Genomic DNA, 15,653 nt, shown 5'->3' on the forward strand with positions numbered 1-15,653 from the left:
CACACACACACACTCTCTCTCTCTCTCTCTCTCTCTCTCTCTCTCTACCAGAAATACCAAATGACTAAACCATCAATTTCTGGTTAGACCTAACTTGGCAAGCATACTTCCAAATGCCATTCTGATACCTGATAAGCATTATGTCCCTTCCATCTCATCCAAAGTTCTACAACTATTCAGCTACTATAATAACCTAAGGGCTTTTTGTTCCTCAACAACATAAATACTTTGAAGAAGGAAAACAGTTTATGAGTTTCCCAGGGTTGTTTTTGTTTTGTTTTTTGGGGTGGGTTGGGAGGGGAGGAAGCTGAGTGAGTGCTTCAGCAAGAACTACTTGGTAGATTAAGTGCTTGGGAGGAAATATATACTTTTGAATATCATCTAAAATATAAAGCAATCACAAATAATTCTTCACTAGAGATGATGATCTATAACCAAGTCTTTTAAATGTTGCATTATCTTGCTAGTTCAAAAGATTTTAGAACATGGAAGAATTAAAGGCAATCATGTCACCTCTCCAGTGATAGATCACTGCCATTGTAACTCCTACAAGGCTTTCTTCTAACATCAGGAATTTAATTCTTATCTATTTCAATAAACCAGTTAACTATTAAGCACTTACTTCCCACCAAAACAAATGATATTTTGAATTCTAATTGAGAAAGCATCCTCAAGAACAGGGGTATGCAATCTGTTGCCTATAGGTGTTTGTTTTAACATTTTTAAAGGGGGTTTAAAAATAAAAAACAAAACACAAGAATAGGACAGAAACATGTTTTTATAGAAAGTCTGTTAATAACTCTTGGGCCAGAGGAAACCTTTCTAATCTACTACATAGATTGAACACGAAGATCAAAGTCTTCTCTTTCAAACTGTCAAATAAACATTTAGTAGGAAATGATATTAAAGCTTAAGAACTCCTTATTACAATTGATAAAGACCACATATAACAGAATCACTAGTTAATTTTATTATGTTTTTTATATTCTGACATGAAAGGATAAATACACATGACAACAGCCTAAGACATAAATCTAAATCTTTAGTTAATACACAGTATATCTCCCTATATCCAAATGTACAAAATAAATACAAGGGATAGCCAGGTGAACAAAATCAGCAGATCGAAATTAGTTTACTTCAACAAGCTTGTCTACTTGGAGAAGAATTTGTGTATTTTTCTATATTTTGCATTATTTACAAACACACTACACTCCGTAGCAACTACTCTATTTAAAATGTTTATAGTACATATATTTTGCACTATTTAAAAATATAACTTGTTTTTCTCTATTATCTACTTTGTTGAAGTATACTTACAGTTAAGAGTCTCAAATAGAGCAAACAGCTGTACGACAACAATTTCTTTAATAGAGTTATTTTACAAGTCTCAGTAAGAGAAATGTTGAATATTAGGGGGAAAATTCCATCAGAAAAATATACATGTTATATTTTTCTAGGCAAACAGATAAGAAGGATATGTGTATAGTTTTTTTATAAGAAAGGTAGAATAGTTACTGTTTTTTGGCCATTTTCTATAGATCTAAATCCACACCTATTTACACAAATCCAATGCATTAAATAAAATACCAAAATTCCAGAGAGATTTAAAACTGGGCACTCTGAGAAATTAAAATGAGATGTGTCCTGTAATTGTCAGGTTCTATTTTGCTTAAAGTTCCCTTTCCTTGACAATGCATTCTAGTAAGGTAAAGTAGATGACTTCCAAAATTTGTATGTAGTAAATGCTTCCTCCTTAAAGAAATTACCATGCCTGGGCAAGAGAACTAAAGTTTGCCATAGTTTTTTGGTTTCTTTAAATTTAACATTTTGAATAGGAAAACCTTAAAGTCATTTATCACCGTCTATAAAAAAAGGGAACATATTTCAAAACAATAGGAACAAAATGAGAGGACTAGATAATGTACGTGAATTAAAACTCTAAGATAGTCTCTAAACCTTCTGAAGTGTTCAAATTAATACCCTACTATTTTAAGCAATTAACACAAATCCAGGATGCTATGCTAGTTAAAGCTGAAAGTATGAGTAAAGGGGTTTAATGCTAGCATTCTTCAGTTTATGGACTTATAGGGAAATCATGATGCATTCAAAAGATGAATGATTTAATTCAATACATTCTAGAAATTTCTATCATTAATATTATGATGGATTTCTCCTATCAGGAAGAGAAAATATAATACGATGAAAGTGATTTTGCATAGGAAAAGGAAAGAGAAAAGAAACACATTTACTTACAGCAGGCAACCATAAAAAGTACTCACTGTTCCTGACTGTGGCATAGCAAACACATCAATCACTCTGACGGTGTAATCATCAACAAATTCTCCAAGCATAAGACCCATAACTTCCATTGGAACTCCAGCACGACCATGCTTTAACATCTGTAAAGAGAACATAGGTAGATATGAAGCTTTAAAATCTTTGGTCCTTTTCATTTTTTTAACAACCTAATTTTGTTTCAGTGGAAATAAAACACTCTTATTACAGATGTACCTAGAACAACAGCTTCTGTTTGAGGATTAACATAACAAATATTCCCAAATAAAAGACAGAGTGAAAGTAATAAAGCTCTCTAAAGCCAAGTAACTCTATTCAATACTTACTTTTAACAGTGCAAGGGAAGAAATATAGACTTGCTCTGCTGTGTCTACTGCAGGAGCATCTGTGGGTGGCCCCTAGAAAGAAGCACATCAATTATTATAAACACATAGTTTATGAATTTAAAATTAGTTACATGTTATATAAACTTAATAGTTTTTAAGAGTTTGGGGAAATATGTCAAGTATCTTTTTATTCTCAAGTATCCTTTTATTTGGGTAAAACACAAATAATCAAAACAACTTTGCAAATATCAAACCTGCCAGCAAAATAAAACAAACTTGGTGCTCAGGCAAGTGTCCAATGGACAGACATAAAGCTTAAATCTTTCAGCAATGCTTATCTACCTCTGCTACAAAATGACTACAATGCACCAATTAGCCATGTTTCTTACCACAATCTGAGAATGATTTTCAGCTACAGACAGCACATACACTTACAGCTATGGGATCTCTACAGATACGTAGATATGGCTGGGGATACGGGACAGAAGATTTCTAATCCCTAGGTGAAAAGGCTGTGAAAAACATACTATGCATTCCACTTGATGAAGTTATTCCCCTCCCGGATACCACAAATTTAACACTAGTGCACCGGGTGTGAACAAACTGGTTGAAACTGGTATAGTTAACATGAAAATACTTTTAAATCCTGACTACTATCTTTAAAACAGATGTTACCATTAATCTCACTACAGGTTAAGGGACACATTATGTTCTCCCTAAGGACTGTGTCTTCTTCATCAAAAGCAACAAGCCTCTTTTGACTATAACATTCAGAGTCATCAGGTAATTTGTACAGGGTCATTACCCTCAAGATGACTACAATCTTACACATGTATTTCTGCACACAGAAACCTTTATTGTTTTTTAAAACTGGGCACTCTGAGAAATTAAAATGAGATGTGTCCTGTAATTGTCAGGTTCTATTTTGCTTAAAGTTCCCTTTCCTTGACAATAACTCTATTACAAATTATAAAACAAACATGTTAGCTATCCAAATTATAAATCAATATTCTATCTTGCTTTTATGAGTTTTCTAAAATTAAACAATTGCTCCACTCATTACATTTCAGACTTGTAGGTCTATGTGTATTTTGTGCTTCTTGTCTATTTATACGCTAAATTCTGTGATTTTTAAATTTTTATCTTTTGGTTTTGTTTAAAACCTCATAATATTTGCTGGAAGCATAAAGTTCTATATGTTTTCTCTAAATACAAAAATCACATACAAAAATTATTTAGTGCTTCCTTATGTAGAAAGGGGTAAGAAAAATCAAATGTCTCTAATTTTATTTATTATTAAGTATTTATTTGAGAGATAGAGCTCATGTGCATGAGTGTGCATTTGAGCAGGGAAAGGGCATAAAGAGATAGACAGGGAAGGGGGAGGGGGGAGGGGGGGAAAGGGAGAGAGACAGAGGGAGGGAGAGAGAGAGAGGGAGAGGGAGAGGGAGAGGGAGAGGGAGGGGGAGAGAGAGAGAGAGAGAGAGAATCCCAAGCAGGCTCCATGCAGTCAGTGAGGAGCCACTCAGGGCTCAACTCACAAATCATGAGATCATGACCTGAGCCAAAATCAAGAGTCAGACACTTACTTAACCAAACGTTTTAATAATTAAATTATTAAAAATCCTATTTTTAATAATAAATGCCAGAAAATAAATTTAAAACTCAAAATTAATTCTTCATGTATTATCACCTAATGCAGCTTTACTGCTTGCCTTTCAAATACACAGGAGTCTCTTTCAGAATGAAAACTCTTAGGCTAAAGTATTGTCATGACAAAACATTTGTTGAGATAATCATATAAGACACGGTAATTTTGTTGATATGATTTATTCATCTAACTAAGAAAGTAAAATACGTTTACGAAAAATGTTGAGAACAGTAGTAAGTTAACAGTGATGAGAAGTCTTGGGGAAGTATTCATAGAAACTGTATTCATAGAAATTATTTTCTGAATCCAGAGCAACTTAAAAATTTCATATGGAGAAAAATTTTAAACTGGCATCTAGGCTACAGTTATTGATATAGCCTTTCTTTTTTTTTTTTTTTAATGTTTGTTTATTTATTTAATGTGGGAGAGACAGAATGTGAGCAGGGGAAAGGCAGAGAGAGGAGCGAGAGAAAATCACAAGCAAGCTCCACGCTGTCAGCTGTCAGCCCTGAGGTGGATGTGGGGCTCAATCCCACTAACCATGAGATCATGACCCGAGCCAAAATCAAGAGTCAGGCAGTCAGGAACTTAACTGACAGAGCCACCCAAGCACCAATTTTTTTTTTTTTTTTAATATAGGCCTCCTTAACTTACAAAAAAATACTTAAGAAAAAAATGAACAGGGAAATAAAACATCTCACCATCACCAAAATGTATTGTTGACAAAGTCTGGGAACTACCCCTGCCATCAATTAAAAAAAAAAAACTTTAATTTGTTCAACTGTATATATAACCAGTACATAGCAAAGATCCTGGCACATAGTTAAAACTTAGCAAGTATTGGTTGAAAAAATGAATAAATAAATAAACTGAGGTACTGCAAGCCAATGTAGCAGAAACGAAAAATACTCACTAATTACTCTGAAAGAAAACAAGCCATGAGCAAGTAAATATAAAGATCATTACCTCCTCTTTCACTATTTTCTTCTGGTTCAGAAACATACTGACAGAAAACCGTGCAGCTTTTCCTCTACTGGATGGGTGTTATTCTTCAGGAGAGCAGTCAGTGATTATTTCCTGTTGCTCCTCTCACTCCACTACTATTCTGTTTCTTGATCTAGTCAGTGACTACATTTCTCAGAAAAAAACTTGGCAACAAGCAGAAAAGAGTTTGTAGTAGTAAACTGCCTTTTTTTTTTTTTTAAGTAATCTCTACATCCAACAAAGATCTTGAACTCACCACCCTGAGATCAAGAGTCAAGATCAAGAGTCATGTGTCTTCCTACTGAGTGAGCCAGGCACCCCTGAACTGCATTCTTAGAAAAAAGAAAAAATAAGGAAGAGTAACCCATGGATATACTGTTGATGGTGGACAGCTGTTAAGGATCTCTGGCAGCTGTGAATATCTGAGGTTATCATTTTCCCACATCTGATCTATCCAGAAGAGCATACAACCAGGCAAAGAAGAATAAAACCCCATTCAATACCCTGGAGACTGAGCTAAGAGATTTGTATAAGGACCTGTATGAGAGTAGATCAAAGATGACCCAAGGGAAGGAAATGTGGACAATATACCTACACTGTCTTTTAGTAAACACTCCTGAGGAACAGCATCCTCACTATTTAAAGAGGGGAAAGATATCTAAAAATAGGACTCATAAAATAAATTTTAGTTTTAAAAATAATTTTTTTATGTTTTTATTTTATTTTGAGAGGCAGAGAGCAAGCAGGGGAGGAGCAGAGAGAGAGGGAGACACAGAATCTGAAGAAGGCTCCAGGCTCTGAGCTGTCAGCACAGAGCCCGACGCGGGGCTCGAACCCACAAACTGTGAGATCATGACCTGAGCTGAAGTCGAAACCTCAACTGTCTGAACCACCCAGGTGCCCCTCATAAACAAAATTTTAGAAAATTATTTGGCATCAGTAGAATACAAGAAGCTTTCCTAACTCTGAAATAGAAAGTTCAAGGGCAGACCAAGACAAAAAGGTGAAAAATAATTAAGAACTAAAATCACACCGGAAGAAACAAGGGTAAAAATAAACATGACAAATTTAACTCACTGATACAGGACAGAAAGAAGATGGCTCAGAATGTAAAGTAAAAAGTAAGAGATGAAAACTATTAGAAATATAATGATACCAGGACAAAGGAGCTATAGGCTAAGAAATATGGTTGTTCCTAAGAAGAAAACAAAAACCAGAAAGGATCAGCTGAAAAACTTTACTGAATAAAAAAAAAAGTTCAACTTTTGGATCACTAAATGTCAGCCAATAATCAGCAAAGAAAGTATACCTTGAAAAATTTTAGGTAAATCTTAGTTACAAAGATAAAGCCAAATATCTAAAAACATGAAAGTAGAAAAACTAACCTGACAAAAAAAAGCAACTCAGGTTAACTTTGGATATTTCTCTGCAACATTAAGTAGCAGAAAACAATGAAAGTTCCCAAGTTTTAAGAGAAAACTCTGTGAGTCAGAAATTTTATATTTAAAAAAATGTCTGAAAGGCCCACAGATATGTTACTAAATACACGAGTCGGAAAACATAATTCCATGTATCCTCCTTCAAAGAATTTCTTGAATAAATCATCCACTTGAGCTCTCACAAATCAAAAATAAAACCTTAAAAATGGAAAAGCCATTACGTTAAAAAAATCTGTTAATATTACTGAAAGTAGTTAAAAATACATATAGACCTAAAACAAACAAACAAACAACAGGGTCCCAAACCACAAATATTGTCCAAGTAACTATATAGGACAGTGGAAAGAAATGAAGTGTACAAAATTCTCTATTTTCTATTTCACATATAGGAGAGGGGTAAAAAAAAGAAATCTATTTAAGTGTTGACTCTGACTACTATAGAAATATGGATTAAAAGGTCTTCTGAACAGCTTTAAAATAACCACAATAAACATTACAATTGAAAGTACCCCTTACAAAATCACTGGAGGTAAAAAAGCAAACACAACACTGACAATAAAACAAAACAAAACAGTATAGGGAACCAAAAAGGGAACAAAATAAAAACTGCAGATATAAGGTTAAGATCAAATATACTGGTTATGAAAAACTATAAATTAAGTCCCTAGTCAAAAGCCTCTCAGTAACATTTAAAATGGACATCCATGGATATACTACTTACAAATAAAAATTAGAACAAAACAAAGATTTGTCAGTGAGTGACATCTATATTTCTTTCTGTAAACACAGCCATAATGGCCACTATGTTTTACTCAGCTTACCTTTGTCCAGCGATGCATTACAGTAATAGATTTCCCAGTATTAAATCACCTTTCTACTCCTGGGATAAACTGTTGATATGATTTACTTCTTGTTTTTGTTTCTGTTTTGTTTTTAGAGTTTTTGTTTCCCTTTTATAAGTGAGACTGGTTGGGCATTTTCTTTCTTTTCTTTTTTTAAGTTTATTTCTTTATTTTGAGAGAGAGAGTGCATGCGAGCAGGGGAGGGGCAGAGAAAGAGGGAGAGAGAATCCCAAGCAGGTTCTACTAACAGTGTGGAGCCAAATGTGGGGCTCAGTCCCACAAACTGTGTGACCATGACCTGAGCTGAACTCAAGAGGTGGAATCTTAACCAACTGAGCCACCCATGATCCCTGGGCATTTTCTTTTTTCTGTTAGATTTGTCAGCTATTGATATCATTATGCTAGATTTATAAAATAATTGTGAAATTTTATACTTTCCCATTTTCTGTGTTCTAGTAATACTAATAGAGTTGACCCTTGAACATAGCAGTTAAGGCTACTGACCCTCCATGCAGTCAAAAATCCACATATAACTTTATGACTCTCTCAAAACTTAATATCCCACTATTGACCAAAAACCTTACTGATAACATAAACAATCAATTAACCCATATTTTGTATGTTATACGGACTATATACTTTACTCTTATAATAAAGACAGAGAAAAGGTTATTAAAATCCTAAGAGAAAATACATTTATACTACTGTACTGTATTTATTGGGAAAAAAATCTGTGTATGTAAGTGGACCAGTGTAGTTCAAACCCATGTTGTTCAAGGATTAATTGTCTATCCTAAGTTGTCTATGTCTTAAAAATTTGGAAGAGTTCACTATTTTAAATATTTGGCTCTAAAGCTGATTTTGAAACTGGTTGTTGTTAGCTTTTTCAGTGGTATTAATAAATTTAGGTTATCTATGTCTTGATATTATTATATTGCTCCAGTTAGATTACAAAATTATTGCCACAGAATTAAACATACTGTATTTTAATTTTTAATTCTTTAACACTGAAAACATTTTTTTAAGTTTATTTTGAGAGAAAGCAGGGATGGGGAAGAGAGAGAGAGAGAGTGAAGGAGAAAGAGAGAAAGAGAGAGAGAGAGAGAGAGAGGGAGAGAGAGAAAGAGAGAGAATCCCAAGCAGGCTCTTCACTAGCATCACGTAGCTTGACACAGGGCTTGAACCCATGAATCATGAGATCATGACCTGAACCAAAACCAAGAGTCAGACAATTAACACCAACTGAGCCACCCAGATGTCCCAATACTGAAAACATTTAAAACTAAATTTCTTTCTCCACATCACATTACATCACCATCCAGATAGATTATTTACATTTAAAAAAATCAAATTATAAAACTTGGCTGAAAATACTACTGAAGGGAATTTCCTAATTCATTCAATGAGGTCAGCATTACCCTGATACCAAAAGCCAAAGACACTACGAGAGAACTACAAAGGCACCTGGGTGGGTTAGTCAGTTGAGCATCAGCCTCTTGATTTCAGCTCAGGTCATGATCTCACGATTTGTGGGATGGAGTCATGCATCAGGGTCTGCACTGACAGCCTGGAGCCTGCTTGGAATTCTCCCCCCACCACCCCAGCCTCTTTCCCACTCCCTCGTTCACACTCTCTCTTAAAACAAATAAACTTTACAAAGGAAACAATCAATAAAACTAATAGGCAACTGACGGAATGGGAAAAGATAGTTGCAAATGACATATCAGATAAAGGGCAAGTATCCAAAATCTATAAGGAACTCACCAAACGCCACACCCGAAAAACAAACAATCCAGTGAAGAAATGAGCAGAAGACATGAACAGACACTTCTCCAAAGAGGACATCCAGATGGAACAGACACATGAAACGATGCTCAGCATCCCTCATCATCAGGGAAATGCAGATCAAAACTACACTGAGATACTATCTCACGCCAGCCAGAACAGCTAAAATGACCAAATCACGAGACTATAGATGCTGGCGAAGATGTGGAGAAACAGGCACCCTCTTACACTGTTGGTGGGAATGTAAACTGTTGCAGGCCCTCTGGAAAACAGTGTGCAAGTTCCTCAAAAAATTAACAATAGAATTCCCTTATTACCCAGCAACAGCACTGCTAGAAATTTACCCAAGGGATATAGGAGTGCTGATGCAATAGGGGCACATGTACCCTGATGTTCACAGCAGCACTCTCAACAACAGCCAAATTATGGTAAGTGCCTAAATGTCCATTAACTGACAAATGGATCAAGAAGATGTGGTTTATCTATACAATGGAATACTACATGGCAATGAGAAAGAATGAAATCTGGCCATTTGTAGCAACATGGATAGAACCTGAGGGTGTTATGCTGAGTGAAGTAAGTCAGGCAGAGGACAGATACCATATGTTTGCACGTATAGGAGGATTAGGAGGAACTTAACGGACGACCTAGGGGAGAAGGGGAAAAACAGTTGGGGAGAGGGAGGGAGGCAAACCATTAGAGACTCTTGAATACTGAGAATAAACTGAGGGCTGATGGGGGTGGGAAAGAGGGGAAGGGGGGTGATGGGCATGGAGGAGGATACTTGTTGGGATGAGCATTGGGTGTTATATGGAAACCAACTTGACAATAAACTATGAATGGAAAAAAAAGAACACAGATGCCATTCAATGCTCATATAATCTATGATAAATTGCCAATAGGTTGCCTTGTTATTTTAATTCAAAACAAATTAGAAAAGGGTGTTTTTTTTTCTTCCTTTGTAGGGGGCAATATGCTATTTAAAAAGAAAAACTGTGACCTGCAAAATTCTACATTTATTATCTGGTTTATATTAACTATACCCCAAATACACATGCGCACACACTACACACACACGAACCACTTATTTCATTAGTAAGAATAAGAAATGGAAGTTGACGTTATCGTCTTCCCCCATATATATATACATATATATACATATATAGCTTGTATATTTACATATATAAATATAGCTTGATATTTAGCTTGTATATACACATATATATACATATACATTCTATAGCATTTAGCATTTTNTCTACGTTATTCTAGCTTGACATAAAAGATGTGAGTTAAACATTATTCATGATAGCCAAAATATAAAAATAACCTATATACCTGTTGATGGATGAATGGATGAAGACAATGTGGTATAAATATACAATGGAATATCATTCACCCTTAAAAAAGGAAATCCTGTCATTTGCAAATAACATGGATGAACCTGAAGGACATTAAGCTAAGGGAAATAAGGTAGAAATGGAATGACAAATACTTTATGACTTCTATTTAAGAAAAACTATTTAAGAAAAAAAAAAAGAAAGTACACCTGCACATGTCTCTTAAAAAAAAAAAAACATTAAAACAAAACAAAAAACCTGCAGACCGGTATCTCTTACAAACACTGGTACAAAACTCCTCTACAAAATACTAGCAAACAAATCTCAGCAGTATACATAAACGATTATTCTACACAAGTCCAAGTGGAATTTATTCTTGCAATGTGAGGATTGTTCAACATACGAAAACTGACCAATGCAACATACCACATGAACAAAATAAAGGGGAACCCTCAATTATTTCAATTGATAAAGAAAAAGCATCAAAGTCAACACCATTTCATAATAAAAACACTGAACAAACTAGAAATAGAAGGAAACTACCTCAACATGATAAAAGCCATATCTGAAAGCCCACTGTGAATAGAATACTCCAAGGTAAATGACAAAAAGTGTTTCCTTTAAGTCAGAAACAAGACAAGGATGTCTATTTTCACCACTTCTATTCAACGTGGCACCGCAAGTTCTAGCCAAATAAAGAAGGTAAGAAAAAGAAATAAAAGGCATCCAAACTGGAAAGGAAGAAGTAAAATTGTCTGGAGATAATATGCTCTTACACGTAGAAAAATGCTAAAGATTATACACATGCTTGCGCGCACACACAAGAAAAACTATTAGAACTAATAAATGAATTCATAAAATAGCAAGCTACAGAGTCAACACACAAAAATCAGTTGCATTTTTATCATGAACAATGAACAATCTGAAAAAGAATTTACAACAGCAGGATGCCTGGCTCAGTCAACAGAGCATGGGACTCTTGATCTCAGGGTAGTGAATTCAAGCCCCACATTGGGTGTGGAGCCTATTTTTAATGAAATGAAATGAAGAGAAAAATAAAGAAAGGGAGAAAGGAAGGAAGACAGAAAGACAAAGACAGAAAGACAAAAAGAAAGAACTTCTAAAAGCAATTCCATCTACAGTAACATCAAAGAGAATAAAATACTTAGGAATTAACCAAGGAGGTGAAAGAGTTGTACGAAGGAAACTATAAAACACTGTTGTAAGAAATTAAAGAACATAAGTAAGTAACATGAAATGGGAAACACAGCCCATAATCTGAAGACTTAATATTAAAATGTCAAAACTATCGGGGCGCCTGGGTGGCTTAGTCGGTTAAGCGTCCGACTTTCGCCTAGGTCATGATCTCGCGGTTCGTGGGTTGGAGCCCTGCGTCGGGCTTTGTGCTGACTGCCAGCTCAGAGCCTGGAGCCTGCTTCAGATTCTGTGTCTCCCTCTCTCTCTGACCCTCCCCTGCTCGCGCTGTCTCTCTCTCTCCTAGAAATAAATAAAACATTAAAAAAAAATTAAAAAAAAATGTCAAAACTATCCAAAGCAATCTACAGATTCAATATAATCTCCATCAAAATTCCAACGACTTTTGCAGAAATAGAAAACCAATCCTAAAATTCATATGGAATCTCAAGGGATGCTAACTAGCCAGGACAATCTTGAAAAAGAATAAAACCTTCTGAAGGACTCAAACTTCCTTATTTGGAAACTTACTGCAAAGCTACAGTAATCAAAAGTGTGGTACTAGCCTAAAAAATAGTCATACAGACGAATGAAGAGCAGAGAGAGCCCAGAAATAAACCCTTGCATATATGGTCAAATAATTTCTAACAAGGGTGCTAAGGCAATTCAATGGGAAAGGAGAGTCTTTTCAACAAATGGTGCTAGGAAAACGGAACATCCATCTTCAAATGAATGAAACTGGAACCTTACCTCACACCTTAAAAATTTTAACTCAAACTGGATCAAGGACCTAAACATAGGATCTAAACAATAAGAAAACAAAGTACAAAAGCTTCATAATGTTGATTTGGTAATAATTTCTTGGCTATGACACCAAAGGCACAGATAACAAAAGAAAAAACAGATAAATGGACTTTATGAAAAAATAAAAATATATGTGCATTAAAAGATACTATCAACAGTCTAAAAAGACAACCTACAGAATGGGAGAAAATACTTGCAGATTAGTATCTAGATTATATGAGAACTCCTAAAATTCATCCACAAAAAACCCTAATTAAAAAGTGGGCCAAGAACTTGAACAGACATTTATCCAAAGAAAATAATGAATGGCCAATAGGCACATGAAAAGATGCTCAACATGACTGATCATAAGGGAAATGCAAATCAAAACTATAATGAGATACCATCTTATACCCATTAGGATGGCTATTATAAAAAACAACAACAACCAACCAGAAACAACATGGATGTAGAGAAATTAGAACCCTTGTGCACTGTTGACAGGAATGTAAAATGGTAAAGCCACTGTGGAAAACAGTTATGACAGTTCCTCAAATAATTAAAAATATAGAATATTTTAAGACCTAACGATTCTACTTCTGGATATACACCCCAAAAAATTGAAAGCAGGCTCTCAAGGAAATATTTGTATATCAATGCTCACAGCAACATTATTTACAATAGCTAAAATGTGAAAACAACCCAAGTATCCATCAAGAGATTAAAAGATAAGAAAAATGGGAGCACTGTTGCTTAAGCATCCCACTCTGCATTTCGGCTCAGGTCACGATCTCATGGTCATGGGATTGAGCCCCGTGTCGGGCTCCACCCTGACTGAGGAGGATGCTTGGGATTCTCTCTTCCCCACACCTCTCTTGCTGCTCCTCCCCTGCCCTCACACTCTCTCTTTCAAATAAATAAATATTAAAAAAATAAATAAAAGATAAGCAAAATGTGGTATATACATACTATAGAATATTATTCGGCCTTAAAAAGGCAGGAAAGTGCAATATACTAAAACATGGATGAACTGAACATCATGCAAAGGGAAATAATCCAACCACCAAAAAAAAACCAAAACAAAAAACTGTACAATTCACTTATATGATGAGGTACTTAAGAGTAGTAAAATCAAAGACAGAAACTATAATGGTGATTGCCAGAGGCCAGGGGAGGGTGTGTGTGTGAAGAGTTTATACATATATACACACACACAGGAAGAGAGTGTGTGTGTATTTATATTTATATATATGAATATCTGATCTGAATGAAGAAACACATTCTAATCTGTACATAAAAAATATAAAACGGACAACATAATCTAAAATTTCTGAATATTAAAAAGTTAAAAAGAAAAACTCTGAGAAAACAGTTGCCTCATTTATGACAAAAAGTCAATACAGAAATTAACAAAATACTAAAAATGTAATGGAAACATGGGCAAAGAATATAAAGCAAATAATTACATAAATACATGCTAAAATAAACATGAAAATGTTCAACCTCACTAGCTGACCTTATTTAATTAAGAAATGCCAATTAACACATTAAGACGTTGTTGTTGTTTTCTATCAGAGTTTTACAATGCCCAATTTTGGAGAGGGTATTATAAAAGAAATATTCTGAGCACTGTTGGTGAGAATGTGAACTGGTATACTCCATCAGAAAAACAACTGAGCAATGTATATCAAGAGCTTTACAACTGCACAAACTTTTTGACCCTACTTTTGCACTCCTAGACATTATTTAAGTAAATAAGCAGAGATGTTTGCATGAACCAGAATGTTCACGATGCCTCTTTTAATAATGCAAATAAATCTAGGAAGAAAATAACAACCAATAATTAAAGAATACTGTTGAATATTCCTTTCTCTGAAAGACAAATGCCATACAATTTCACTCATATGTGGAATTTAGGAAACAAAACAAATAAAGAAAAAAGAGACAGATATTTTGTTTTTTAATCTTTTTTTTTTTAAGTAAAGTTTATTTTGAGAAAAAGAATCCCAAGCAGGCTCCGTGCTGTCAGTGCAAAGCCCAACAGTGGGGCTCAATCCCATGAACCATGCAATCATGACCTGAGCTGAAATCAGGACTTGGATACTTGACCAACTAAGCCATCCAGGGCTCTCCCCTTTTTTCAGAAAGTTTATTTACTTTGAGAGAGGGAGAGGAGGCTCTTAAATACAGAGAACAAACTGGTGATTGCCAGAGGGGAGGTGAGTTGGAGGGATGGGTGAAATAAGGGGATGAACCGTATAATAACTTTTTTTTAAATTTATTTTTATTTAGAGAGAGAGAAAGAGAGAGAGAGAGACAGACAGACAGAGAGATGGAGAGCAATCAGAGGAGGGGCAGAAAGAAAGGGAGACAGAATCCCAAGCAGGCTCCACGCTGTCAGCACAGAGCCCGATGCGGGGCTCACACTCAGGAATTGTGAGATAATGACTGGAGCCAAAACCAGAAGTCAGATGCTTGACAGAGTAACTCAGTCGCCCCCAAGACTACACTTATCTAGATGACCACAGGGAAATGTAAAGAATTGCTGAATCATACTGTACACCTGAAACTAATAACACAGTACTTTAATTAACTTGAATAAATTTTTTTTAAAAAAGAAAAGTTCCCTATGCTGAGATCTCAAAATACTTCAGGTGCTAGATGGCTATACCCTAGGCAAAGATATCAAGGTAGAGCTCTATTTCAAATAACTTAAGAAAAAAAATATGAGTCAGAGAATTCAAGAAGGGAAATGTACAGAGTAGGAGTGATCAGGATAATGAAGTAGTAATGACAATCCTAGAACTGTGAGGCACTATCCAGCAAACGCAGACATGATTGTTTTTATCCCTTATCCACCAAAGATTTCCATGTCCCTTTAACCAGCCCTGTCCTCACATCTCATATATGCAATCCTGTGACTTTAATGAGAAACAAAGGATTTCACAAGTAGAAATTGATATAAATTGCTTTCAGTTAGACTTAAGGTAACTATTCTTAGGCTCTGTTTA

The 15,653-nt window shown here is 35.1% G+C and overlaps 1 protein-coding gene across 2 annotated transcripts in view; it reads right to left on the reverse strand.

The window, feature by feature from the left end:
• PSMD14 (proteasome 26S subunit, non-ATPase 14) overlaps nt 1-15,653 on the reverse strand; it is a 99,919-nt gene that overhangs the window by 40,731 nt on the left and 43,535 nt on the right. The window contains exons 2-4 of one of the 2 annotated variants that reach the window (XM_077760994.1): nt 5,242-5,423; nt 2,625-2,696; nt 2,283-2,402 (exon numbers count right to left, since the gene is read on the reverse strand). In XM_077760994.1, the coding sequence (XP_077617120.1) occupies nt 2,283-2,402; nt 2,625-2,696; nt 5,242-5,277 (228 nt within the window). In that variant the 5' untranslated portion in view covers nt 5,278-5,423. The remainder of the gene's footprint in view (nt 1-2,282; nt 2,403-2,624; nt 2,697-5,241; nt 5,424-15,653) is intronic. The other variant, XM_077760993.1, reaches the window with a different exon arrangement.

Source organism: Crocuta crocuta, unplaced genomic scaffold (genome assembly GCF_008692635.1).
Source record: "Crocuta crocuta isolate KB4526 unplaced genomic scaffold, BGI_CrCroc_1.0 scaffold153, whole genome shotgun sequence".
Classification (NCBI taxonomy): domain Eukaryota; kingdom Metazoa; phylum Chordata; class Mammalia; order Carnivora; family Hyaenidae; genus Crocuta; species Crocuta crocuta.